The sequence below is a fragment of the Ascaphus truei genome, chromosome 2 (genome assembly GCF_040206685.1).
Source record: "Ascaphus truei isolate aAscTru1 chromosome 2, aAscTru1.hap1, whole genome shotgun sequence".
Lineage (NCBI taxonomy): Eukaryota > Metazoa > Chordata > Amphibia > Anura > Ascaphidae > Ascaphus > Ascaphus truei.
Genome location: NC_134484.1, coordinates 11,035,382 through 11,062,927, shown reverse-complemented (window position 1 = coordinate 11,062,927; position 27,546 = coordinate 11,035,382). Strand labels below are relative to the sequence as shown.

General features: G+C 47.7%; 1 protein-coding gene across 3 annotated transcripts in view; it reads right to left on the bottom strand.

Annotated features, from left to right (window-relative positions):
- The window catches only part of ZC3H3 (zinc finger CCCH-type containing 3), a 361,466-nt gene that overhangs the window by 60,040 nt on the left and 273,880 nt on the right, over positions 1-27,546 (bottom strand). For all 3 annotated transcript variants that reach the window (XM_075581388.1, XM_075581387.1, XM_075581389.1), the window contains exon 10: positions 2,170-2,345. In XM_075581388.1, coding sequence (XP_075437503.1) covers positions 2,170-2,345 — 176 coding nt within the window. The remainder of the gene's footprint in view (positions 1-2,169; positions 2,346-27,546) is intronic.

Genomic DNA, 27,546 nt, shown 5'->3' with positions numbered 1-27,546 from the left:
CTGAAAACCTGACCTGTTGGGGGGCGACTTAAGGACTGGAGTTGAGCCCCCCTGACAGACTTGAGAACCACATGTAGTTGATAGTTGTCTCCCACCATATCACACTCCCGTGTGGCTCCCTTGCCCCTTGACAGCTGAAGTGTAACAATGGGGCTGTTAGTGTGGGTGAAAAGGTAGCGCCCAAGACAGAGTAATAATACAAAAAATAATAGGACGGACAATGCAGCCCTTTAATTAAGAACCCCCCAAATATTCTTTTGCGTCATTGTTGCTACAAATAGACGTCAAAGGAGCCAATTTCTTTGGGTTGATAGAGGATTACCCCCGTCCCCCCCATAGTCTGGGATACAGGTCTCATGTACTGTATACAAAAGCATAAACTAGACTGTAATATATACTGTGATTGAGCCACCTGTGCTAAAGCAGGGACTGATTGAGCTGCCTTTGTGGAAGATGGGACATCCTGAAAACCTGAAATGTTGGGGGGGTGGGGGGATTGAGGATTGGAGTTGAGTACCCTTGCTTTAAACTGTACTCCTGTTGAGGTATGTAATTGGAGGCTCAAGTCACAAGCCAATTTGACTATACAGTATATTATACTATATATATATATATGTTTCAGTCCTACCTATCAGGTAGATCCCAACATGTGTCCATCTCAGGCTCTAACTCTAACCCCCTTGATATCACCTGTGGCGTCCCGCAAGGCTCTGTTTGGGGGCCCCTACTCTTCAAAGTGTTCATTAATGATCTTCCCACAGCTTGTAAGGAAGCCTCAATACACATGTATGCAGATGACACAATCCTATATGCACACAGCCATAGCCTCTCTGACCTTCAACACATACTTCAGTCTGACTTTTTGAGACTTGAAAACGGGATTTCCCAAAACAAACTGTTTTTAAACACTGACAAGACTGTAACAATGATGTTTGGGACCAAGACTACATTTTTAAAGCTTCCAGCGACTGAGCTCCAGATCAGAACCAACGCTAACACCAGCCTAACTCCTGTTACTAGTTTTAAATACCTGAGCATATGGTTTGACTCCCATTTAACATTCGGGATGCACATGGATACCCTGACAACCAAGACCTATGCCAAACTAGGGGTACTTTACAGGAACAAATCCTCCCTAAGTCTCCTGGTCAGAAAACGTATCGCACAGCAGATGCTAATGCCAATTATTGACTATGGAGACATAGTATATGGCTCGGCACCTCAAACCCACCTTAGCAAACTTAACACCCTCTACAACTCAATTTGTCGTTTTGTTCTCCAATGCAACTACAACACACATCACTGCGAAATGCTCAAAGAACTAGATTGGTCATCACTTGAGTGTAGGCGCAAAGTTCACCTTTCCTATCTTGCCTTTAAATTCTTTATGGGCAAGCTACCCAGCTACCTGAACAAGCTCCTCACCCCTACCACTTGCAGCACTTATCACCTGAGATCAGACTCCAAAAGACTGTTCATGGTCCCAAGGCTCAACAAAGTATCCGGCCGCTCCTCCTTCTCTTACCGTGCACCCCAAAACTGTAACAACCTACCAGAGTCTCTCACAGCCACCACCAGTCTAAGTTCTTTCAAATCTGAGGCTGTCACACATTTTAATCTGGTCTGTAACTGTTTCATACGCCCATAATATAAATTATCTTTAACTGTGCATGCAATGACTTGTACTGTATATAATGTATACCCTGCTCATTATGTAACTGTATTTGTAAACATGTATTATTTGTCTTAACTCTGTGCCCAGGACATACGTGAAAACGAGAGGTAACTCTCAATGAATTACTTCCTGGTAAAATATTTTATAAATAAATAAATAATATACTTTAAAAAAAAGGTTTACATGCAATTATACGAAGGCTCTCAAGTCAGATTGGGTTAGGGGTAGGTGACAAAAACATATGGAAACACGAGTGAAGGGGTAGAGGGGGGAGCACAGGAGAGAGAGAGGGGGGTGGGAGGGGGGTGTAAGAGAGAATGGAAGATACACAGGGGCAGACGGGGAGAAAGACATGGGATTAACAATACACCAGAAAGGGAGGGACAAAGTGAGCATCAACGAGCGAGGCGGAGAATACGAGCTAGAGAAAGCGAGACGGGCGCATTGAAAGAGTACTAATGAGAGAGAGCCTTGGAACACTATCTGCCTCTTACCCCGAAGTCTCCTCCGCAGGTCTCCTTTGCTTGCCGGCCGGCCGGGCGAGCTCTGAATGTGCCGTGTTCTGGGGCGGCCTCTTCCTCTGACGATGCTGGAGTTTGCATTTTGAACCCTTGAGGCAGCTGCCATCCCTGGCATAGTCTGGGCACAGGAGGGTATGCTTCTTCTTACACTAAGGGGAAGCAAAAAGTACACCATTCATTTTTCTAATAGCTTTTAATTTGTCCTTAAAGGAGAATCCTGTTTCTTTTTTTACTAATTTTACCCCCTGTACCCCCCCCCCCCCCCCCCCCCCCGTGGTTATTTCCTTTTTTACAGGCTGGGATCAGGGAATTCCCCAGAGCTGCTGAACCGCATCATGTTCCAGCTTTGGGAACCCCCCCCTCCATCCCCCCAGTTCTCCAAGATATTTATCGGTTAACTAACTTACTGGCCTTAAATCTTATGGGGAAACAAAATGGCAGACACGTTTTTTTTTTTGACAATAAGAAGCCGCACGACCATCGGTTTTGATTTCCTATCGGAAGGCCATTTAATTTCCCTGTAAAAAGCAGATAGCAACAGTAACTTTACCGGCAAATATCTCGGGAACCGGAGGGTTCCCCGGAGCTAAAAGTCGAGGGGTTGAACTCCGGAGGACCGTCCGGGGCCCATCTCGTCAAAAATAAAAAGGAAAAAGGGGGGGGGGGGGGGAAAGAGAGAGGGTTTTAGTTAGGAGGGATTATTGCTTTAAAATACTTAATAATCATCAATTTATCAGCAGAAGCACAGCCTTGATTCCTACTGCCTAAAATCGGCAAATTGCCAGACTCCAATCTCTGGCGAGGGACGGGTAAAGGGAACAATCACTGCACAGAACACGAACAGGATGACAAAAGGTGACATTGACAAAAAATAGACAGGGTTTGCTTTTTTAACCTTTTTGTAGTCAGAACAACCTTCAATACATTGCTGCGAAAGGGTTATTAAAGAAAGAAAAAAAAGCTATAGCAATAGTGCTTCCGCCTTTGTCAGACACACGGGGAGACGCTGGTGCAGACATCTGGCTGTCTGCGTCGGCAGCAGGGATGGACATAGTCAAAAAGATGGCAGCCCTGGCACAGGTATATGGGATTGCTTTTGGGAAACGGCTGATTTCACTAGGCAGTGTTGCAAAGGGCTTGTATTGGCACAGAGATACTCCGCACTGCTCTAACGCTGCACGGGTTTCATTTGCACAATGGCACAAACAAGGAGAAAAGGTATTGCAGGAGTTCTGTTATCACAAATCAAACTGCTCTCTTCAAGGCACGAGGCCTCTGCAGTTAGAGGGTGGTAAGAGAGAAGAACAGATCTATCTCTCTCTGCCAGTGTGTGCAGCACTGTGCCTGGCATGAAAACAGTTACAAGAAAATCTCAGGTTACAATCTATTTCTTCCCGAACTAGCCTCGGGCTGCTACTCCCTCCCCAAAGCCCCCTCTCCCCCCCCCCCCCCCGCAAGCATAAAGGAGGTAAACTGCTGGTGGCAAACATGGGAGCTTTGGCACCCAGAGATCACCCCAGTTGAAGTCTGGTTACCAAAGAAAAAAAAGGGGGACATCAATGCTTTTAAATGCATGGCCGCTGCATCAGAACATAAAGCAATATACTCAGCAAGAGTAACTTGCAGTTGTGACATTGTCAGCAGGACGCTTACAGGTATATATCGCGGGAAGCTTAACCCTTCTGTTCCCAGATGGCATTCTTGCCCACAGCTCCCGCTACATCCTGGCATACCTGCTCGAGGTCCCGGAGGGTTAGCAGCTATGTGCTCTTGCCTCTGTCTTAGGAGCAGCAGTAAATCTCAGGAAGTGTACCCTGAAAACCCACTAAAACTGCCATTTATAAATACCCATCTTTGCCCCCCTGACGAGCGTGCCTTGGCGCACTTAATAGCAAGCGTGTAATGTAAGAGAACCCAGCTGGGTGTATTGGACTGAACGTCAGTGCACTCGTGTCAGGTTCCTAATGGTTTTTACACACTGCTCGTTGCTCCCTCTCTCCCGGCCTTGTCTTGGGTCCATGACATCACCCCAAAGAATGCAATCATATACTGAAAGTGACAGGAGATCTTGTCCTACCTAGCCTGCTGTGAAGGCATCAGAACATATTTAATCCATGGCTCTCACACATATTTAAGCTAGTCTTGTGCCTGACACAATCAATGTGTTTTCCTTCACTCTATTAACCCCTGTCCCCAGTACTGAGATGCTTGCCATGAATCTACCACTGACATTGTACAATTAAAGACCTTCTTTCATCCTATGTATCCATTCCAAACATTGTACAATGTCTTTCTCCTATGTACCTTGTTCCAGAAGATAACTAGATGCTTCTAAATTACAAATGTTCAGACCCTTCTGGACCCACAACCTCAAAAGAGTTTCTCTCTTACCAAACCTCCAAGGGTTTCTCTCTTACCAAACCTCCAAGGGGTTCTCTTCTACCAAATCTCAAAGGGTTTCTCTCTTACCAAACCTCAAAGGGTTTCTCTCTTACCAAACCTCAAAGGGTTTCTCTCTTACCAAACCTCAAAGGGTTTCTCTTCCACTAAACCTCAAAGGGGTTCTCTTCCACCAAACCTCAAAGGGGTTCTCTGCTACCAAACCTCAAAGGGGTTCTCTTCTACCAAACCTCAAAGGGGTTCTCTTCTACCAAACTTCAAAGGGGTTCTCTTCTACCAAACCTCAAAGGGGTTATCTTCTACCAAACCTCAAAGGGGTTATCTTCTACCAAACTTCAAAGGGGTTCTCCCTTACCAAACCTCAAAGGGGTTCTCCCTTACCAAACCTCAAAGGGGTTCTCTTCTACCAAACCTCAAAGGGGTTCTCCCTTACCAAACCTCAAAGGGGTTCTCCCTTACCAAACCTCGACGTTTTGGGCGTAGCCCTTTGACAATAGAGTCCCGTTTTGTACTAGGTTATGTGCATGTCACTACCAGCAGGGTGTGTCACTTTCTTGTACAGTATATGCACGCTTTCATACAATATGGATTTTTCTAAAACAAAAGAAAAAAAGATATGGGGCGCAGACACCACTTTATCTTTTGATTTGGAGGTTCTATCTGCCGAGGATTGGTTATCCTGGAAATTGGGGCAACACCTATAGACTTTCTACCACCTGAAATGGGGACAGTGTACATGGTTCCAACTCTCAGAGATACTATTACCTTAACATTGGTCTGGTACAGTTAGACTATTGACCACACTGAGCATCAAGGTCTATGTTTGCTTCTTTATTGCACCTGAGGGAGAATATCTATCAGTGGTTTATATTTCTTTCATGTTTTGGTGTTTGTTTTTGCTGGGCCACTTATGCTCGTTAATGATGTAATTCACAGGCCTGATTACATTGTGAACTTGATTTTCACAAGAGTTTGATATATACCTATAAAACTGACTGTTCTCACTAAGCTCACACCAGCACACACAAGTGATCTTCAGTTTTCATTGATTTTTCCAAGACTGGTGCCATTTCTATCTTTATATGTCAACATTGAGATTTGTTTCCCCACTATTTTTCCCCTACAGTATGAATGATGAATTCTCAGAAGGGAGATAGAGAATTTACTAGATACTGTAGATAGATAGCGGTTTTTTTTTGCATATAATTCTCCATATTGAATCTTAAAGCTGCCATTCAAGTCGTCATTTAAAAAAAAAAAAAATCAATACAATCTGCACACTGACAAGTGATTAGCCAAATTACTGATCGATCCGTTCTCCTGTAATCGATCGCTGAAATTCGGCTCGGGGTTCACTAAATGCATCTTGGGTAATCTTCTGCTGCACTGACAGGCAAAGTTCTGTGGAGAAGATCATGTGACCAGGCAGGCGCTAGATTCCATTGGTTCACTGCTAGAGAGAGGGCAGGGCTCAAAAAGGTGATGCTGTTTCAGAAGGGGAAGGGGATGTGACTTTGTATATGGTTGCTATAGGAACAAAAAGGCTTGTTACATTAGAATACATTAAAAAATGTCTTTACATTTTTTTTTTTTAAATGCTACAAGTATTTTCTCATAGAAGAGAACCGATTTATAAAAAAAATAAAAACACATGTAGGATATTGCTTGAACTGCAGCTTTAATAGCACAACCGGTGGTCTTTAATCCCACAGTGAGTGCGCTTACTCAAACGACGCCACTTTTACCGACACTGGCTCCACATTAAACATGGATTCTGAATGTGTTGTAGGAATGACACCTTCTCGTTAGGCAACAGATCAGATCGTTGGTTTATTGGTTTCTTTCAAGCTGCAACTCTCCTTTACACCCTGATGACCCTGTTATAAAATAATCACAGTCTGATTGCTGGAGGATTGTACCATTTCGCTGGCATTGGAAGGGTTCATTAAAGTCTGATGGCCAAGACATAGATGCACCTATCAGCAGCAGCAGAAATGAGGAGGAAGGCTGGAACTAGGCCTCTTTTTGCCATTGACTTGCGTTAGGATAAAGGATATTTTATCCAGAAGAATGTAGAAAACGGATAGACTTTCAGCTAATGGTCAGGATCTCACTGGTACAGTAAGTAATACGGGTGTGCAAGGAAGGTCCAAGTCGCAACTCATGCTTATAACGCAGCTCCTGAGTCTGAACCTGCTTCAATAAAAGACTGTAAAAAAAAAAACACTGCTGAATGGTGGTCAACGCCAGTCTTCGAGGGCTACGAACAGGTCATCCTGAATGAGCCACCTGTGCTGAAGCAGGGATATCTTTAAACCTGATCTTTTGATGGCCCGGCGTTGGCCACCCCAGTACTACTGGCTCCTGCCAATAACTGCACTTCTGTCCCAATGCCCTCTTACCCACAACACAATATGCGACCGGAAAACGACTTCCCTGGCAGTTATTAACGAGAAGTAGAGGACAGTGGGAGAGGGAGCAACACGAAGCCAGCATTTCATGCATGGAAAGGCTCCGTAGACTTGTTAAAAGTGTCGTCAAACTTAACGATCTATTGGAACTGCAATAAAGTAACAGCCTTGACGCTACACACAGGTTTTACCACTTGCTTCATCAAATAAAGATGCGTGTGACAAACAGCACAATAACGCGTACCACCAAATGCATGCTGCTTTTGTAGGGGGGGGGGGGGGAACAGAACCAGGGGGGGGAACAGAACCAGGGGGGATAATTCAGCAAAACTTCCAGTTGGCGCCCATCTGCAGCTCCTCCGAGGCTCACTACCAGAACACCCGCAGCACCACGGGAACATCACGCGAGTGTCCTGCAGCACCTCCGAGGCTCACTGCCAGAACACCCGCAGCACCATGGGAACATCACGGGAGTGTCTTGCAGCTCCTCCGAGGCTCACTGCCAGAACACCCGCAGCCCCACGGGAACATCACGGGAGTGTCCTGCAGCTCCTCCGAGGCTCTCTGCCAGAACACCCGCAGCACCACGGGAACATCACGGGAGTGTCTTGCAGCTCCTCCGAGGCTCACTGCCAGAACACCCGCAGCACCATGGGAACATCACGTGAGTGTCTTGCAGCTCCTCCGAGGCTCACTGCCAGAACACCCGCAGCACCACGGGAACATCACGGGAGTGTCCTGCAGCTCTCCTGAGGCTCACTGCCAGAACACCCGCAGCACCACGGGAACATCACGGGAGTGTCCTGCAGCTCCCCTGAGGCTCACTGCCAGAACACCCGCAGCACCACGGGAACATCACGGGAGTGTCCTGCAGCTCCTCCGAGGCTCACTGCCAGAACACCCGCAGCACCACGGGAACATCACGGGAGTGTCCTGTAGCTCCTCCGAGGCTCACTGCCAGAACACCCGCAGCACCATGGGAACATCGCGGGAGTGTCTTGCAGCTCCTCCGAGGCTCACTGCCATAACACACGCAGCACCACGGGAACATCACGGGAGTGTCCTGCAGCTCCTCCGAGGCTCACTGCCAGAACACCCGCAGCACCACGGGAACATCACGGGAGTGTCCTGCAGCACCTCCGAGGCGCACTGCCAGAACACCCGCAGCACCACGGGAACATCACGGGAGTGTCCTGCAGCACCTCCGAGGCGCACTGCCAGAACACCCGCAGCACCACGGGAACATCACGGGAACATCACGGGAGTGTCCTGCAGCTCCTCCGAGGCTCACTGCCAGAACACCCGCAGCACCACGGGAACATCACGGGAGTGTCCTGCAGCTCCTCCGAGGCTCACTGCCAGAACACCCGCAGCACCACGGGAACATCACGGGAGTGTCCTGCAGCCCTGTCGTTTTAGGCCCATATTCACTAAGGAAACGCCCAACCTCATTAATGAGAGTTAGCACGTGCTAAACTTAGCATCCGTTAGTGAATATGGGGCTTACTCTGTTCCGCGTAGGGTTTGCCAGGTAGCTTCTCCGAAAATACTGGACTCAATGGTGAAAGGTGCGTCAGGTCAATATGTCCAGGGAGGAAAATACCAGACACATACATGTCCAGTATTACAGTACCTCTCATTTTATACTGGACAATTGTATCCAAATACAGGACAGTCCAGTTCAATACCGGACACCTGGCACCCCTAGTTCCACATGTGTCTCCACACTACGTCCAGCAGCAGTGGGGAACAGTGTCCGTTATCGGGGCTCACTTATAACTCAGGTTCTTCAAAATCGCCAATGAAGGCTTTTAGGTTTTTTTTGTGGTTTTGTTTTTAAAAATCACTATCACTACAGAACATAGCACTTCTAGAATTTACAAAGTTCCGAAAAAGTTAATCAAATAAGCCTTTTTTTCTAATGTGGAGTAATTAGGAGCAGTATAAAGTATAAGGTTCTCTGTATCATTGAATTGTGCTGTACTCTTTGTCCTTGGTCTTTATGGATACCCCTGGTACTGCCGTCACGTCTCCGTATTCTGCCCAAAGTCCTTCTGCAATGTGGCAAAGCAAAACAAACAACCCCACAAGTCCAGCAATGCAGCCCTTTCAAATGAGATGAATCACTTTTTAATGATTTAATTAGTGTAAGAGATCTCCTATTGGCTTAGTCAGGGGGTGCTCAAGCCAAACGTTAACACATTTTTGGCAGAAGTCCTTCTTAATAGCCACAGTGACTCCTAGAATCCAAGCCAGCCAGTTATACACAGAACTTGCTTCTAAATAAATAATACAAAAATACAGCTACTTTAATGTTGCAAGGTGCACGATTCTTAAAACCTTCTTGCACAGACTAAAACAGTGATTCCAAACAAGCATCGCAAAGGGGTTGTGGGGTGGGGTGGGGTGGGGTGGGGTTGTCTCTTCCCCCCCCCAAAAAAATATATGATGTAAGAGCCACAGATTGAGCCACCTGTGCTGAAGCAGGGATGTCCTTAAAACCTGACCTGTTGGTGGCCCTTGAGTACTGGAGTTAATCACCCCTGGTACATACTCTAATAAATATGACAATGCATTAACTGCTGTTCTTTACTATGCTTCTGCATTGCCGCTGCTGTTGCTCTGATGGAGTTGCATGAACCGTTAGAAATGTCGGACTGGGTTTCAAAGTCTCAATTTATTCTTGTTCTCGTGCAAGTCTGACGCAGCTCAGGAGAGCGAGCTCAGGGAAAGAGTGGCTTTGTGCTCCACTCCAGCACGGAAGGGGTCAATAAACGAGGTTGCATTAGAAGAAGCGGCCTTCCTCCCAGGCTTGGTAGGGGTTAATAGGAGCGGTGTTTGTGTTGTCACTGCGGGCTGCATGCTGGGTGCCAGGCCTCAGGCTGGCCTGGCTGTATTACCCGCCGCCGCTGGCACAGAGACTGGGTTACCAGCAGCAACCTGTTCCGTGCACATGTCAGCTAAGGTGAAGGCGGGAGGGGCCCGAGCTTATTTGTCGGGGGGCTCTGTAAGCGAGCAGGGCCTCATTCCTGAGGGTCACCCGATGCCTCCCACCTGTCGGGGGCGACTAATTATACACGCAGCAGGACCCCGGCCAACCGGCAGGTTGCACTGTAAAAAAGGAGAAGGGCCTGGCCAAGAGACAAGGGCTGCATGACCCCCTCCCCCCTCCCCCCAGGACAGACAGGGGAGGGGCACCGGAAACCATTAACTTCTTCAGTGCGGGGGTGGGGGGGGGGGTGAGAGAAGAGAAATAGTGTGCGATCATTCACAGAAAAACCCAGGGAGACTGTGTGTGTGTGTACACACACACCCCGGCGGCGGGGTAATACAGCCAGGCATAAACACTGCTCCTATTTTATATAAATATATATATATATAGATACATATACACACGCACACAAATAACAAGAATGTTCAGGGCACTCAAAAGGGAAAATAAAAGGAAATAAACTTATCTGATCAGTCGTGGTGCTCGCAGTGTGGCCAGGATCACCATCCAGCAACAAAGATAGACAAATACACAATACCAAAAAGTCTGCAGCACTCACAAATTCAAAAAATACAATTTAATAAAGTAACACAAGCATCAGGGGGTAATCACAGAAAAAAGAAGCCACGTTTCGGACCTCACGGTCACGGGGGAGCTTGAGAAAGGACTGTGAGGTCCAAAACGTCGCTTCATATATATACATACATATATACACATACACACATATACATACACACACACACACACGTGTGTGTGGGGTGTGTGTGTGTGTGTTGTGTATGTGTGTGTTGTGTGTATGTGTATGAATGAGTTTCACTGTGTGATAAGGATGCGGAGGAGAAAGGCGCGGGTTTGAAAGACGATATAAAGCAGCCTGCTCCATCACAGTGCAGACTGTTTTCTTTTACAAGTCAGACGTTGCTGTTGTGTTGCAGGTCTGTCGTGCAGTAAAAGGTAACTTGAATAGTCTGCGGATGGACCGCACAGTGCTGCTCCGGAACCTTTCCCTGTGTGACAGGCACAGATACCCAGCTTTATTCTCACGTGAGCCTCGCGGGCACTGGGGAGAAGGGGACCATCATCTCGGACAATCAGCCGCGTTACCTTAACCCAGGGGTGGGCAGCTAGTCAGAGGGCCACCACCAGGTCAGATTTGAAGGATATCCCTGCTTCAGCACAGGCAGTGCAGTCCGACTGGGCCACTGATTGAGCCAACTGTGCTGAAGAAGGGATATCAAGAAAACCTTACCTATTGGTGACCCTGAAGGTCTGGAGTTGCCCACCCCTGTCATAACCCCTTACCCTAAAAACCCCAACCCCTTACCCTAAAAAACCCCAACCCCTTACCCTAAAAACCCCAACCCCTTACCCTAAAAACCCCAACCCCTTTACCTTAAAAACCCCAACCCCTTAGCCTAAAAACCCCAACCCCTTGTCCTAAAAACCCTTACCCTAAAAACCCCAACCCCTTACCCTAAAAAACAGCTCAAAGTGGCAGCCCTGGCAAAGGCTGAAGTCTGAACGCTAGCTAAAGATATCGGATAAGGCCAAGAAAGGAGTACACTTCTAATGACACCATGGTATTGACATATAACGTTGGATTCGGGAAGCACATTGTGAGAGGACAGTCCCTGTGGACAGCCCACAATGAGGAAGGGCGGGCTCTCTGCCCCTGCCATTTCTTGGCATTGCGCTATTGCCCCAGCTGCGCAGGCTGGCCGAGCCCTGGTGTTCCCAATCCATTTCATGCCTTAATGCCCCCCCATGCCGCCCCACTCTGCGTATTCACACAACACCCGGGCTTCTGTTTGCTGAACTAACCCCTTCATTGCCAGATCAGCGGGAATAGACAGATTTGAGGACAGTGAGAACAGTCGGACATGTGCCGTCTTGGGTACGAGGTGTAACGTTTTGTTTTATACGGTGGGTACATTATTCCAAGTCTAGCCCCAAAAGCCCAGCAACAGTGTATGCAGCCCTCATTAGGGACCATTTAGGTATTATACTAAGCCCAGAGGTACCTGCATTACAAAGTGCTGCAGGCCCACTTGGCAGTGAATGTGTTAAATGAGACCAGAATGCCGCAGTGATTGGGGTTGCAGGACTGCGCATTTCTTGGGGAAACCATGATTTGCCCAAAATGAAGACCCCCAGCAAACAACGACAAATAATCTCACAACTGTTCCAGTTTGTACCACTCGCTGTTGGTGGGAATTGGTGGCCAGGCCGAGACACTGCCAGCGAGGGGGCCCAGAGGGGGGGGGGAAGGAATAAATAAGGGGGCCCCCCGCACCCGCTTGTTGAAATAGGGAGAAGGGGGGAATCTTTTAAAGATCCCATACGCTATGTCACAGAAATCCCTCCGAGGCGAAGCTTCCCTACGGTCACTTTCATTACCCTGTGTGCACAGGATGGCTTATAAGCTGGAGAACTGCAGGCTGGAGTTGGCAACCACATCGCGTAACCCCTTCCCTGCCAGAAACTAGAAGGAATATAAACCCTGACGATTGGACAACGGGCAGACACGGTGGGACATGCGGCTCTCCATCCTCCGACAACTTCTGGGTTTGTTTCCATGCGAGATTTCTGTTGCAAAGTCACTACGCGGAGCTGTACAAATGGTGGCAATGTTACACGGCAGAGTTCGGCCACGTCAACCACAAAACAGGTTGCTAAATCGACCGAAGACAGAGACTTCCATTGGTACTGGAAGACTTCAGGTCAGACGGATGCAGCCAGACTTTATTACAAACACGCACAAGTCCGCGGGGCTGGGGACAGGGTCGCTTGTGGCCTGGGAGAGCTTGCTTTCCAATGCAGCTGTGACTTGTGAAGAGCTAATCCCTGCTTCAGCATGGCGATGTGCTGAAGGAGGGGACGGCTGCCCTGTAACGCACTGTTATTGTTCTGTGGTTAACGATCGGTAGCAGTGGGTAGCAGTGTGGGTGTAGGTGTCGCCTGAGTATCTGCTGCTCTGGGCTGGTGCTGTTACAGCACTGCGAGGAATCTATATGAAGCATCTCACGGTATGCCGGAATTGTTTTCCTTGGAACGCTAACCTGTTCCCTTGGATGGGAGGCTGGAGATCTGGGAGACAGTATTACAGGGGAACAGGTCTGCTTTACAGGTGCAGTCCCACTGAGCAACACACGCAGGAACCACTTCGGCCCAAATGCCCCATTGATTTGAATAGAAATTTGCTGGAAGATGGCATGAGATACAGAATAAGCCACTTCGCCAAGTATACCTTTTTTTTCTTGCTGGAGACGCGTACAACAGCAGAGGGGGTGGATATCTTCATAATATAGCCCCCTCAGTGCCAGAGGCGTCTGCAACGCACCACAAGCCTGAAGATGGCATCAAATAAAGACAGTATGATCGGATCAGAAATGCATCCTGTTTCTGTGAGGAGCTAGTGAACAGGTTTGCACCGAACTGATCAAGCAAGTTCAGATTTGCAGGGAGCAAGGGTGGCCTACTAAGCCAGGGGTGTCCAACTCCATCATCAAAGGCCACCAACAAGCCAGGTTTTATGGATTTCCCTGCTTCAGCACAGGTGGCTCAATCAGTGATACAACCGGGATAGCTATAAAACCTGGCCTGTTGGTGGCTCTTGAGGAACGAGTTTGACGCCCCTGAGCTAAGCAGTTCCAAAAAAAAATCACAACCATCAAGAAGATTTCTTCTAAATAAATAAATGACACCAACATTTCTCTGGAAGTGAAACCCCTGGCGCGCTTCCCAATGAGGCGCGTGGTCAGAGAATGTGTCTGTGGCACGGGGAAGTGTTCCTGCATCTATAGAACAAGTTAAGTTGGTACTAGGTTAAGTGTTAACTCGCTCAGAGTTGGGAACATTATCTGCCATTGCTCATTTTATTCTTCTAAAAACAAATAAATAATAATAAAATTAGGTTTGAAAATGAGAAAAGGTGTTTTACCAGATGCGTCAGTGCCATGAATATAGTAGTACTAAGCACCATCATTTCTTAATATGTCTCGAAGATCAGCAGACACCATCTTACAAGAGTAAAGCTCTGTATTTACTGTATATACAGTGGCGGGCAAAGATAATTATGGAAATTCCATAGATTTCCATGATAACCTTCTTGAATCAAAACCAGTCTTTTCTTAAATATGAAATATAGTTGATATTAACCAATTCCATGTCTTTTGAAACAAAACAATGTCTGAATTAGACAAACGAGTAATTAAGAGTCAGGGTATGTGAAAAAGTAAGTGAAACCCTGGTTTTATCAACTACATTAAAGGGGATAATTAGAATCAAGTGTTTAAATAATTAGGTACTGTAAATATTCAGGTGTGAGTTTGGGAGACCGCCTTCTATATAAAGATCAGGAACTCTGTGAGTTTGGTCTTCACCATACAGGTGTGTGTGCAAACACATCATGCCACGTTCAAAAGAAATCTCTGAGGACCTCAGAAAAGCCGGTTTTGATGATCATCAGTCTAGAAAGGGTTACAAAATAATTTCTAAGGATTTGGGGATCCACCAATCCACTGGCAGACAAATGGAGGAAGTACAAGACCAGTGTGACTCTAGCCAGGAGTGGTCGTCCTACCAAAATCTCTCAAAGAACAAACCGGCAAATCATCCAGGAAGTCACAAAGAACCCCAGTGTGACATCCAAGCCCACTCTCGCCTTGGCTAATGTGAGTGTTCAGGACTCAATTATCAGAAAAAGACTGAACAAGAATGGTGTTCATGGTAGGATAGCAAGGAGGAAACCACTGCTCTCTAAAAAGAACATGGCTGCCTGCCTGAAGTTCGCCAAAGAGCACATACAGTAGAAGATCCACAAAACTTCTGGAACCATGTTCTCTGGACAGACAAGTCAAATGTATAACTTTTTGGCCTCAGTGAGAAACGTTGTTCGACGAAAACCAAACACTGCTTTCTAACAGTAGAACTTCATCCCAACCGTCAAGCATGGTGGTGTGGTGGGATGGTTTAGGGCTGATTTGCCGTCTCTGGACCTGAATGGCTCGCCATCATTGACACAACCATGAATTCTGTATTATATCAGAAGATTCTTGAGGAGAATGTCAGACCATCGGTTCATGAGCTGAAGCTGAACAGAAAGTTGGTCATGCTGTAAGACAATGATTGTAAACATACAAGCAGATCAACAAAAGCAGAAGAAAAAAATCCGCGTTTCAGAATGGCCTAGTGTCATGGGAGAGGGGGTTTGGCCCGGTATTAAAGGGGTTACACCCCATTTGGCCACCCCCTGTTCTCACTTGGGAAGCAAGGGGTTAACCGGACTGCGGTCCAGTAATGTGTTTTTACCCTGCTTCAGAATCCAAACGTATATGTCCCTGTAAATGTGTATTGTTCTCATCCCAGTGTTTGCACCAACACATACACTGGGGTTGATGCGGGAGGGAAGGGGTTAATGTTAATTCAGTGTTTATAGCCCTTTGTTCCCTTTTCCACCTTTTCATGCTCCATTTTACAGCCACCCATAGGTCGTCATTGCAGCTCCATGCATTCCAATGGCGCATCTGGCGGTTGTGGGCCTGTTTCCAGCGAAGACCAACAGGTGGCATCCGAGAGGAGGAGCGGCGGTTTACCATTGTAAGTGAATGGGGCCATTGACTTCAATGGGGATTCCTCGACGCCGACCTCCAGGAACGGGTTGGCAGCCATCCAAACCGCAGCCCGCAAGAGCGGATACAATGTCTTTAAAAAGAGCTTTTATCACTGAGGTCAAGTTCACCTACAATTGGGGTGGGAATGTTCTAGGGCACCCAGAAATAAAATTCTTGTTGCCCCTAAACCCTAGGAACCCCCCACACACGACAACCACCGGGTCCGAGAATGAGGGACCCCCGTAAAGGGTCGAGCTCAGCAAGAGGGTTGCGCCATTGACTCCATTGACGGAGCGGAGGTCCCATTGAATCCAATGGCGGGGCTCGCCCATGCATTTCCTATGGCGGTGCCGGCCATTGATTCCAATGAGGGAAAAGCCGCGTGGCGTCCAAAACGGTAAAATGTGTAAGTCCATATCTCTGGTTCTGTGAGGACCAGAGGGCTGGGATTTGGGTCGCATGTAGTCACTGCTCTGGCATGACTGCATGGCCGTTTCCAGCCCTCTCCGAACAACCAGACGGAGTGTGGGCAAATGTAAAGAACTGTGATTTTCCCCACAGACTTCAATGGCGGCGTTACTCCATTGAAAGACTATGGCGGAGGAGCCCTATAGACTTCAATGGCGGAGCTGCCCCATTTAAAAACCTATAGCGGCGAAGCCCATTGACTTCAACGGCGGAGTTGCTCCATTGGAAGCCTATAGCGACGGAGCCCGTTGATTTCAATTGGAAAGCGTGAAAAGCAGAGATTCATTTTTGAGCGGAGAATCCTGTATTAAAGTAATAAGAGTTTAAACTATTTTTGTGTATCTCCGGTTCTGGGGGTCGCAGAGAGCTGAAACTTGGCCACCATGGAGAGTCACCTCCGGCCTGAGGGACTGGCCCGTTTCAGCCCACTGGGCCCAACAGAACGGATTATTTTAATATGTGAAGATATTAAAGAGTGAATTGTATTTTGGGTCTGGTATAAAAACTCAGATCCCATAGGTTATGTTAATGGTCAGGATGGGAGACAAATGGTCGATCATAAACTCCTGATCAAAGACTCCCCCACCCTGCTTGTGTATGCGGACACAAAGGAATGCAGGACATGGGTGCTTGATATTAAGTGTTGTACTTCACACCTTGGACAAAGGGTATCCTGGCAAAGCCAGACTTGACGACGTCAGTCTTGTGGGAGGGGGGCTGAGGAAATAGAATATAACCCACCCAGTGGGCAGGTATTACGGTGCCCCTCAGGTGAGGTGGCAAGGAGAGATTGGGTGCAGGTAATTGTTCTCCAATGGCCTGCACTCAATAATAAAGTATAGGATTGGAATTACATATAAACCAGTGTCCATCCAATACTCTGTGTCTTCGTGTCTTTTTGTGATGTCTACATCTGAACCTGTATTGTGGAAGGAATTACCAATCCTGTATCCTGATGGTTTCCTTGTCCAAACCCCTTAAGTAAGTGTCTATATTTAGCCTGTTATTTGTATATCTTGTGTGTTCACCTTCTTTAAGGAATAAACTGTATTTATTATATCTAAGCCGTGTTCAGTTCAACCCAGTTATTTTGGTGTATATTATAGCCTCTCACAAGTTCCCGTGACACCTACTGTAGTCCAAGTCCGGACCTAAACCCCATCGCAATGTGGTGGCAGGATCCGAAGCAAGGTGTCCATGCAAGGAAGCCCTCAAATGTCACCGAATTTAAGCTGTTTTGTAAGGAGGAATTGGCCAAAATTTCTCAAACCCGATGTGAGAGACTGACCAGCAGTTACAGGAACCGCTTAGCTGAAGTCATTGCTGCTCAAGGGGCGCCACCAGGTACTGAATCTAAAGGTTCACACACTTTATCACACAACAATATTGAATGTTGAATCAGTTGTTGATAAATAAACGTTGAAAAAGTATCATGTTTTTGCGTCATTTGTTTGACCAGGTTATCTTTATCTATTATTAGGACTAAGATTAAGATCCAACAACATTTTAGGTTTGAAATATGTGAAAATACTAAGGGGTTCACAAACTTTTACTTTCCTCTGTACGTAAGTACGTTCTGATTAATCAGCTACTTTCTAACAGTTTCTTTGTGGTTAAACGGGTACATTTGTTACCATACCTAGTTTTAACCGCATCTTCAGTATGTATTGGGACTGTGACAGAAACCAGGGGATGGTAATAAATTCCGTATATAGGGCTCCCAGGATACTAGACAGTTTCTATCCTGTTTGGCCTGGGAGTGCAGCCTTATAATACATACACTCCATCCCACAGTTTGGCAAGCGCTGGAACTGAGGGATGAGAGATCCAGACCAGAGTTTGTCTGCTGCCTGATTTCTGTCACCTGTCATGCTAATTAGGAATCAGGTATGAAAGACTGATTTCCTGTTTGCTCTGGTCTCCCCACAAGAGCCAGGAGGCTGGAAGGCTGCTGAACTACAGAGGGGAGAAGCCTCTTCCCCAAACAGGTTCAATCTTTCTGTTCATTTGTGTAAGACTGCAAAAGTACCGTGTTTTGATGTTGGAAGTGGAAAAGCCACTTCCAACCCTGAGTCAGGGATATCTAAGTTAAGTTATCGCTCAGGTGAGCAGCTTTTGTTTTGATCTGTTTTCTGTTGTATGCACTGTGGCAGTCTCAGTGCCTGGGACTGAATAAACCAGGCATAGCCTGTTTAAAGGAACAGTACGTGACGCCTCATCATTTAACCTACCCTAAAAGACCGTGTTCTAAACAGTCCCGGACAAACGACGGAGCCCCGGAGTAAGCCGTTTGTCACATATGGTGGAGAATGCGGGCAGAGCACTAGGGGGTCTGCGGGTTGAAGAACTTTGAAAAAAAAAGTTTTTTTCATCCTCTGCAAACAAGATGGAAGACGTGGTGGGTGCGCTGGTACGCAATGTCGCTGCCCAGAAAGACGCGAATGAAACCCAGCAACAGCTGTTAATAGCCCAGCAAGAAACTAATGCAAACCAGCAGCAGACGAATGCAGCCCAGCTACAGCTGCTAATAGCCCAGCAAGAGATTAATGCCAACCAGCAACAGGCGAATGCCAACCAGCAACAGGCGAATGCAAACCAGCAACAGACGAATGAAGCCCTGCAAAACGCGAATGCAAACCAGCAAAAGACAAACCGCTTGCTGAGAGAGGAGCAACAGCGGTTCGCTCAGGGCTTACAGCAGGAACTCGAGATCCTGAGGGGGACTATCAGTAACCTTCCACTGGCAGCGGCAGCCCCAGTACCGAAAATGACCAGGGCAAGCCACTACCTTCAGAAGATGGGACCCTCGGATGATGTGGAAGCCTATCTTCTCACGTTTGAACGCACGGCACAGAGAGAGGGATGGCCAGAAGCTGAGTGGGCTGGTCTAATCGCACCCTTCCTAAGCGGCGAACCCCAGAAGGCTTACTTTGATCTAGAGCCAGCCGAAGCTAACGTCTATGCAAAATTGAAGTTCGAGATCCTCGCCCGCCTCGGCGTAACCACGGCTGTTCGCGCCCAAAGGTTTCACGCATGGTCCTTCACGATGGATAAAGCCACCCGAAGCCAGATGTATGACCTCATCCACCTCGCCCGGAAGTGGCTACAACCCGAGATCAACTCAGCCAGCCACATCGTGGAACGGTTGGTCATGGACCAGTTCTTGAGGAAACTTCCCTCTGCCTTACGCCGTTGGGTCAGTCGGAGTGACCCCCACAATGCGGATGAGCTTGTGGCCCTCGTAGAAAGGTACAATGCAGCAGAAGAGCACCCGCAACCCACAGTCGTGGAGCAACCCCACTACCCGAGGTTCCAGGACTCTTCCAGAGACGGTAAAAGGGTACCGGGGTTAAGGGGCGCTGAAGAGCGGCGACCACCTTCACGCAGCACCAGCAACAGTGGTTCGCACACTAAGGGCAATAGCCAACATGGGGAGCCGGGAAAAGGCTCTAAGTGGGACACAGACTATGTACCTAAATGTGTAAATTGTCATGAGAGGGGCCACACAGCAAAAATCTGCCCACTAAATGATGAGCCCATGCAATGCAACAGCGTGGAACCTTATTCGCTGTTGTCCCAATGTATGGGCCCTAGCCCAGAGGACCCCTTGAATAACCATCTGTGGGCATTTGTAAAGGTTAATGGTAAGAGGGTTCGGGCACTTCTTGACTCTGGGAGCATGGTCACACTAGTGTCCGAATACCTCTTGCCCATTAAGAAGAAACAGGGAAACAGTTCACAAAGAGTGGCAATTTGTTGTATACATGGGGATAATCATGAATATTCCACTGTTGATGTTTTTTTTGAAACAGAGTTTGGTTCTTTAGATTTCAAGGTGGGTATTGTACCCAAACTGGCACATGATGTGTTAATAGGGACCGACTTTCCCCATTTTCTAAAAATGTGGTCCCCCGCTCAGAATAGCGCCCAGAGTTCAATAGCGGACCATAACGAAGTATTAGAAGAAACAAATCCTTTCCCTTTTTCAGAAATGGAGGTTGACGAGGGCCCAAATAAGAAGGGGGAAAAGGAGGAGTGCTGTAAAATTCCCTTCCCCATCACTACTTTGGTAGGGAATACCCCAAATCAAGATGTTGAGCAGACACTTACCACCCCAGAACCGGATAAGACCCTCGCTGACCTAGAGGTCAGTCCTGGGAGTTTTAAGAAGGCCCAGTGGGAGGACCCCACATTAGCGGTAGCAAGGGGAAATATACGGGACCAGAATAGTACTCCTGGCCAACCAGATAGGTCACTTGCTTACCCCTACTTCGAGGTAGAGAACGACCTAGTATATCGGGTTGATAAAAGGAAATCAGTTACAACTAAACAATTGTTGGTACCACGGACATTCCGTAACGTAGTATTACACCTCGCACATAGTCATCCATTGGGGGGACACCTAGGGGTGGAAAAGACAAAAGAAAAGGTTCTCCGAAGCTTCTATTGGCCTGGGGTTCTGGCAGAAATTACGAATTATTGTTCCTCATGCCCAGAATGTCAGATCACCGCCCCGTTCAAGGCGTACCGCAGCCCATTGGTACCCCTTCCCATAATAGAGGTACCATTTGACCGGATTGCTATGGATCTAGTAGGACCCCTAATAAAGTCTGCTAGGGGACATCAGCATATATTGGTAATATTAGATTATGCCACCTGATATCCGGAGGCAGTTCCCCTACGTAGCACCTCAGCTAAAAACATAGCAAAAGAGTTAGTAGTTCTGTTTTCCCGGGTCGGGATTCCTAAAGAGATTCTATCTGACCAGGGAACACCATTTATGTCCCAAGTAACGAAAGAGCTATGTAAACTCCTAAAAATCAAGCATCTCAGAACCTCAGTCTATCATCCACAAACAGATGGTTTAGTGGAAAGGTTCAATAAAACCTTAAAGAGCATGTTACGGCGGGCGGTTGATAAAGATGGGAAAAACTGGGATTGTTTGTTACCGTACCTGTTATTTGCCATTAGGGAAGTTCCCCAATCATCCACTGGCTTCTCCCCGTTTGAACTATTGTATGGCCGACACCCAAGGGGCTTACTGGATATAGCCAAAGAGACTTGGGAACACGAGGTTACCCCTTACAGAAGTGTAATAGAGCATGTTGCCCAGATGCAGGACCGCATTGCTGCAGTCCTACCCATAGTGAGGGAACACATGGAGAAAGCTCAAGAAGCACAGAGGAATACATATAATAAGGGTGCTAGGGTCAGAATTTTTTCTCCAGGTGATAGGGTACTAGTTCTGGTTCCCACCGTGGAGAGTAAATTCCTTGCTAAATGGCATGGGCCATATGAGGTCTTGGAAAGAGTGGGAGAAGTAAATTATAAGGTAAGACAGCCAGGTAGGAGGAAACCTGAGCAAATTTACCATATAAACCTACTCAAGCCCTGGAAAGATAGAGAAGTCTTGTTAACCCTAGTACCCCCAGGTCCGTCAGAGAATCAAGAAACTGACCCAGAGGTTAGCATAGCTGAAACCCTGTCTGTTCATCAGAAACGAGAGGTTCAGAATTTAGTGAAAAGAAACAAAGAAATCTTCTCTATACGGCCAGGTAGAACTAGCGTAATTGAACATGACCTAGTCTCTGAACCGGGGGTCCGAGTTAACCTTAAACCGTACCGAATCCCAGAGGCCAAAAGAAAGGCTATAAGTTTAGAGGTTAAAAAAATGCTAAAACTAGGTGTAATTGAGGAATCCCAAAGTGGGTGGAACAGCCCTATAGTCTTAGTCCCAAAGCCAGATGGTACAACAAGGTTTTGTAATGACTACCGGAAACTAAACGCGGTGTCAAAATGTGATACTTATCCTATGCCCAGGGTAGATGAACTTGTAGAGAGACTGGGCAAAGCCCGATATCTCACAACCCTAGACCTAACAAAAGGGTACTGGCAGGTTGTCCTCACAGAAAGGGCAAAAGAAAAGACAGCCTTCTCAACCCCAGACGGCCTCTTTCAGTATAAGGTGTTGCCTTTTGGCTTACATGGAGCTCCCGCCACATTCCAAAGAATGATGGATAAAATTTTAAAACCACATGCTCGGTATGCTGCCGCCTACCTGGATGATGTGGTAATCCATAGTGAAGATTGGCAATCCCACCTTCCAAAGGTCCAAGCTGTGCTTGACGCAGTCCGGTCTGCTGGACTAACTGCTAACCCCGCTAAATGCACTATTGGTCTGGAGGAGGCCAAGTATCTGGGATATTCTATTGGCAGAGGTTTACTCAAACCCCAAACACTCAAAGTGGAGGCGATACAAAATTGGCCAAGGCCAGTTACAAAAAAACAAGTAAGGACCTTTTTGGGGTTAATTGGGTACTATAGAAGGTTTATTCCCAATTTTGCAACTAAGGCAACCCCACTAACTGACCTCACAAAAGCAAGAGGACCGCTAATGGTAAAGTGGTCCCCCGAAACCGAACAGGCCTTTAGAAGCCTGAAAGAAGCTCTCTGTGCCCAACCAGTGTTGGTCACACCTGACTTCTCCAAAGAGTTCGTAGTCCAAACCGACGCATCTGAGGTAGGGCTGGGGGCGGTACTCTCCCAGGAGTCTCAAGGTGAGGAGCACCCCATCCTTTATTTAAGTAGGAAACTAAATCCCCAGGAGAAAAATTACTCCATAGTAGAGAAAGAGTGTCTCGCAATAAAGTGGGCTGTAGAGACGCTCAAATACTACCTGTTGGGGAGAAAATTCCGGTTGGTCACAGATCATGCACCCCTTACCTGGATGTGTCAAAACAGGGAAAAGAATGCTAGAGTGACCAGGTGGTTCCTAAGCCTACAACCCTTTAAATTTTCTGTGGAACACAGGTCAGGGCACAAACATGGCAATGCTGACGGGTTGTCAAGGATGCACTCCCTAATATCCATGGTCGCTCATCCCTCGAGGTCTGAGCTGGGGGGGAGGATATGTGACAGAAACCAGGGGATGGTAATAAATTCCGTATATAGGGCTCCCAGGATACTAGACAGTTTCTATCCTGTTTGGCCTGGGAGTGCAGCCTTATAATACATACACTCCATCCCACAGTTTGGCAAGCGCTGGAACTGAGGGATGAGAGATCCAGACCAGAGTTTGTCTGCTGCCTGATTTCTGTCACCTGTCATGCTAATTAGGAATCAGGTATGAAAGACTGATTTCCTGTTTGCTCTGGTCTCCCCACAAGAGCCAGGAGGCTGGAAGGCTGCTGAACTACAGAGGGGAGAAGCCTCTTCCCCAAACAGGTTCAATCTTTCTGTTCATTTGTGTAAGACTGCAAAAGTACCGTGTTTTGATGTTGGAAGTGGAAAAGCCACTTCCAACCCTGAGTCAGGGATATCTAAGTTAAGTTATCGCTCAGGTGAGCAGCTTTTGTTTTGATCTGTTTTCTGTTGTATGCACTGTGGCAGTCTCAGTGCCTGGGACTGAATAAACCAGGCATAGCCTGTTTAAAGGAACAGTACGTGACGCCTCATCATTTAACCTACCCTAAAAGACCGTGTTCTAAACAGTCCCGGACAAACGACGGAGCCCCGGAGTAAGCCGTTTGTCACAGGACATACAATCATAAAGTGTATTGGAGTGTTTATAATTATATTGTTAATGACACTTACATGCCTATTTTAATATTATATCAATAAAATGTGTATATTGTAATAGATTCATCATACTAGCCTGTTAGGGCAGTGCATAGGGTTTCCTTCTCAATGCATAGGGTTTCCTTCTCACAAGTACCCTGTGCCCATTCTGCATAGGGTTTCCTTCTCACAAGTACCCTGTGCCCATTCTGCATAGGGTTTCCTTCTCACAAGTACCCTGTGCCCATTCTGCATAGGGTTTCCTTCTCACAAGTACCCTGTGCCCATTCTGCATAGGGTTTCCTTCTCACAAGTACCCTGTGCCCATTCTGCATAGGGTTTCCTTCTCACAAGTACCCTGTGCCCATTCTGCATAGGGTTTCCTTCTCACAAGTACCCTGTGCCCATTCTGCATAGGGTTTCCTTCTCACAAGTACCCTGTGCCCATTCTGCATAGGGTTCCTTCTCACAATTACCCTGTGCCATTCTGCTACTCAATAAATTTGTTTCCAAACCACTCATACTTCACAACTGTGGTACCCCCACCAACGGGATTCCTTTCCTCTCAGTACCTCTGAGCACTTTCTTGTTGCATTAAAAACCTCCCAGGTAGCACACATAGAGCGAGGTACCTCCCCATCTATATACGTCGGTCCTGCTTGTCCCACTTTCTTGAACACTATTTTAGTTAATCTGTAATTTTCCTTTCCCGTGACACATTGAAAAACAAGTTTCCAGGGACGGATAAGAACTTTGCTAAAGAAACCACATACCAATAACCAGTGGTTGACAAATCACCAAAAAATCTACTCGCCACCTAGTATCAAACGTGTGCTGCTTGGGCCAATATTTACTCGCCCGGGGGTTAAATCCACTCGCCCGGGGCGAGCAAATGTATAGGTTTGTCGAACACTGCCAATAACAAATACATACACATAGCATTTGACCGCACACAGGGACCCCTTGTCCAGCCTACAGATATATGAAGCCTAACAGAATGATTAACTCTGCAGGGGTCCCATTCAGAAGCATGGACCCCCCCGCAGTGCGATCGTGGCAGACGCGGTTCCTGGCGCCGCTGGCTTTTTCTTCTTCATCCGTGGCACGGAGGACAGAAAGTCCTGCTGCATCTGTAATCTGCCCATTTCCTATCTGCTGTAATACCCCAGACCCTATTTGATCCTGGGCTTTCTTTCGGATTTAGCCGTAGGTCCAGGGGCGTAGCTATATCCCGGGTAAGGCCCAGGGGCCCGCGTTCTTGGGGGGCCTGCTCTCCCCTCCATCGGTGGCCCATCTGTCTCTCTTCGGATAGAGTCAGGCTTGGGCGGGTAGGAAGAGAGTGTGGGATGCCGGCTGCGGAGTGCAGAGCTGATCACGGAACAGATGGAGGGAGGAGGGAGGTCTTCCTGCTTAACCACTTCCGGGCGGCAGGTGGCGCTGCAGAGCAATCCATTGCTGCTCCTCTCTGCATCTCCCGATTCCGTGTGTCTCTGTGTTGGTAAGTGTGTGTGTGTGTGTGTGTGTGGGTGTGTGTATTTGTAATGCATGTGTGTGTTTCATGCATTATGTGCATGCATATGTTGTATATTTAGTGGGGGGTTTATATGTTGAATATAAATGTGTATTTGTATATGGTATGTGTGTGTTACTCTAATGTTGCATGTTTGGTGTGTGTGTATATGGTGTATGTAGTGTTTGTGTGTATATATGGGAGGGAGGAGAGAGAAGATGGGGGGAAGGAAGAGAGAGAGGATGGGGGAGGGAGGAGAGAGATGATGAGGGGAGGGAAGAGAGAGAGAAGATTGGGAGGAGAGATGAGGAGGGGGGAGTAGAGATGATGATTAGGAGGGGGAGAGATGATGATGAGGGATGATGACGAGGAGGGATGGGGATAGATGAGGGATGACGAGATAGAGCAGGGGAGCGCAATTTTTTTCTCCCGCGCCCCTTGCCAGCTGTCCCGCTCTCGCACTTCCCCCCCTCCCCTTACCTTGGCTACGGCATTCTGGGCGTGATGATGTCACGTTGCTGTTGCAACGTGACGTCAAATTGCCATGGCGACGCGGCTCCAGAAGCCGCCTGAACCAAGGTAAGAAGTTTACAGAGGCCTTCGCCGCTTCCCTGGCATGTAAGTGCCTTCGGGAAGCGTGCAGGGCCTCTGTAAACCCCGCGCCCCCGCAGATAATCTCACGTGCACCCCTGAGGTACAGGATCCGGGAGAGCATGGGAAGAGGGGTCCGGGGGCCGCGAATGTCTAGCTACACCACTGCCTCGGTCCCCCAAGCAGTTATGAATTCCCTTACTGTATCAGCCCCTACCACCTGCACTGGGAGACTATTCCACACACCCACTACCCTTTCCCTGAAGACACACATGGTAAGCTCTTCTGGGGACAGGGACTCCTTTTCCTAATGTTCCTGTTATGTGTGCAGCGCTTCTTCCCACGGTGCGTTATATTATCACATCACCTGTATTACTGCTGTGACACGCTACGGACATGGATGGCGCTATATCCCTAAAGAGATACATACGCGCTTCCTCACCTCCCCCCTTTGCCTGCCAGTGTATGAGCAGGAAATATGCTTCCCTCCTGTGCTTTGCCAATATACCAAAACCACTAACACTGTGACTGCTTAAACCTGAGACGGGGCGATGATGCTTTTGGAAGTGGCATCGCCAGATGATTGAACGTTAAGGCTCCTGTGTTGGGCATCGGTCGTCAGACTCCTTGGCACAATGAGCATGTGGCAGGGGGAGGGTTACTTGCCAACACATCCCATTTTCTCCCCCTACGTTTCTCTTTTAAAGAATGGCATTTGAAGGTTTCCTAATTAAAAGGACGTGGGACGTTACCGTGTCCTCTACTGTGACTTTTCATCACTGTCTATAACAGCAGTGCATGGCAGGCCCCTCCGGCAGCGCAGGGGTTAAGCCCCGGCAATGATCGCTGCTAATATGTTGGGGGGGGGGGGAGAGAGAGCAGCGCACACAGAGAGACACAATCACAGGCGCCCCGCAGTAAATAATTCACAAGGAGCGGGACTGCTCATTTCTAACTAGCCGCTGTTTTATGAAGCAAGGTTAACATTGTTACTCCATTCGCCAAGATATTGCCAACTCTCCTGGGTCCATTTGAGGACTGCTGGAAAAAAAAAAAAGAAAGAAAGAACAAAGTGCCACCCTCAGCACTTCTGGCTATTATTCGGGAGAATGGGGTTAACCCCTTGCAGGCCTAGCCCTGTGCTTTCTCCTCCGCCCCCACCGAATCTGCCCCAGTCAGCAGTCTGGCTGCACACACAATTACAAGCAGCTATCCATCATCCCGCTCACAATGCTGTTTCTGACACGGCAAAACAGGCGCGCTAAGCAGTTTCCCTAATAGAATAAATATTCTAAATATCTCTTTTATATTTTCCGGTAGATTGGAATGTTTGAGAAATAATTGCGCGAGGCGTGCGGCGGTGACGGGCCTGATGGGGAGGCAGGGCGGGCCCGGGGTAGTTTGCATGAAGCCACGGCGAGGCTCTGCCAGCAGCCAGCTCACGCCGAACTCGCAGACGCTACTTAAAGCCCCAGTCCCACTTGGCAAGAGCGCTGTTATTATGCTGTACTCCTGTTCAGCCCTGGCAGTGTACTCGGCACTTTACCGGAGAGAATACAATACAACACGCTTTGTAGTGATCTGTTTTTACCCGTGTCCCTGTGTTACGCCAGCGCCATTATACAAGAAAAGCATTATTATTTGCTAAATGAAACAGAAGAAAATAGGTTAAACCAGGGGTGGCCATCTCCAGTCCCCAAGGGCCACCAACAGGTCAGGTTTTCAGGATATCCCTGCTTCAGCACAGGTGGCTCAATCAGTGGCTCAGTCGAAGACAGCACCACCTGTGCAGAAGCAGGGATATCCTGA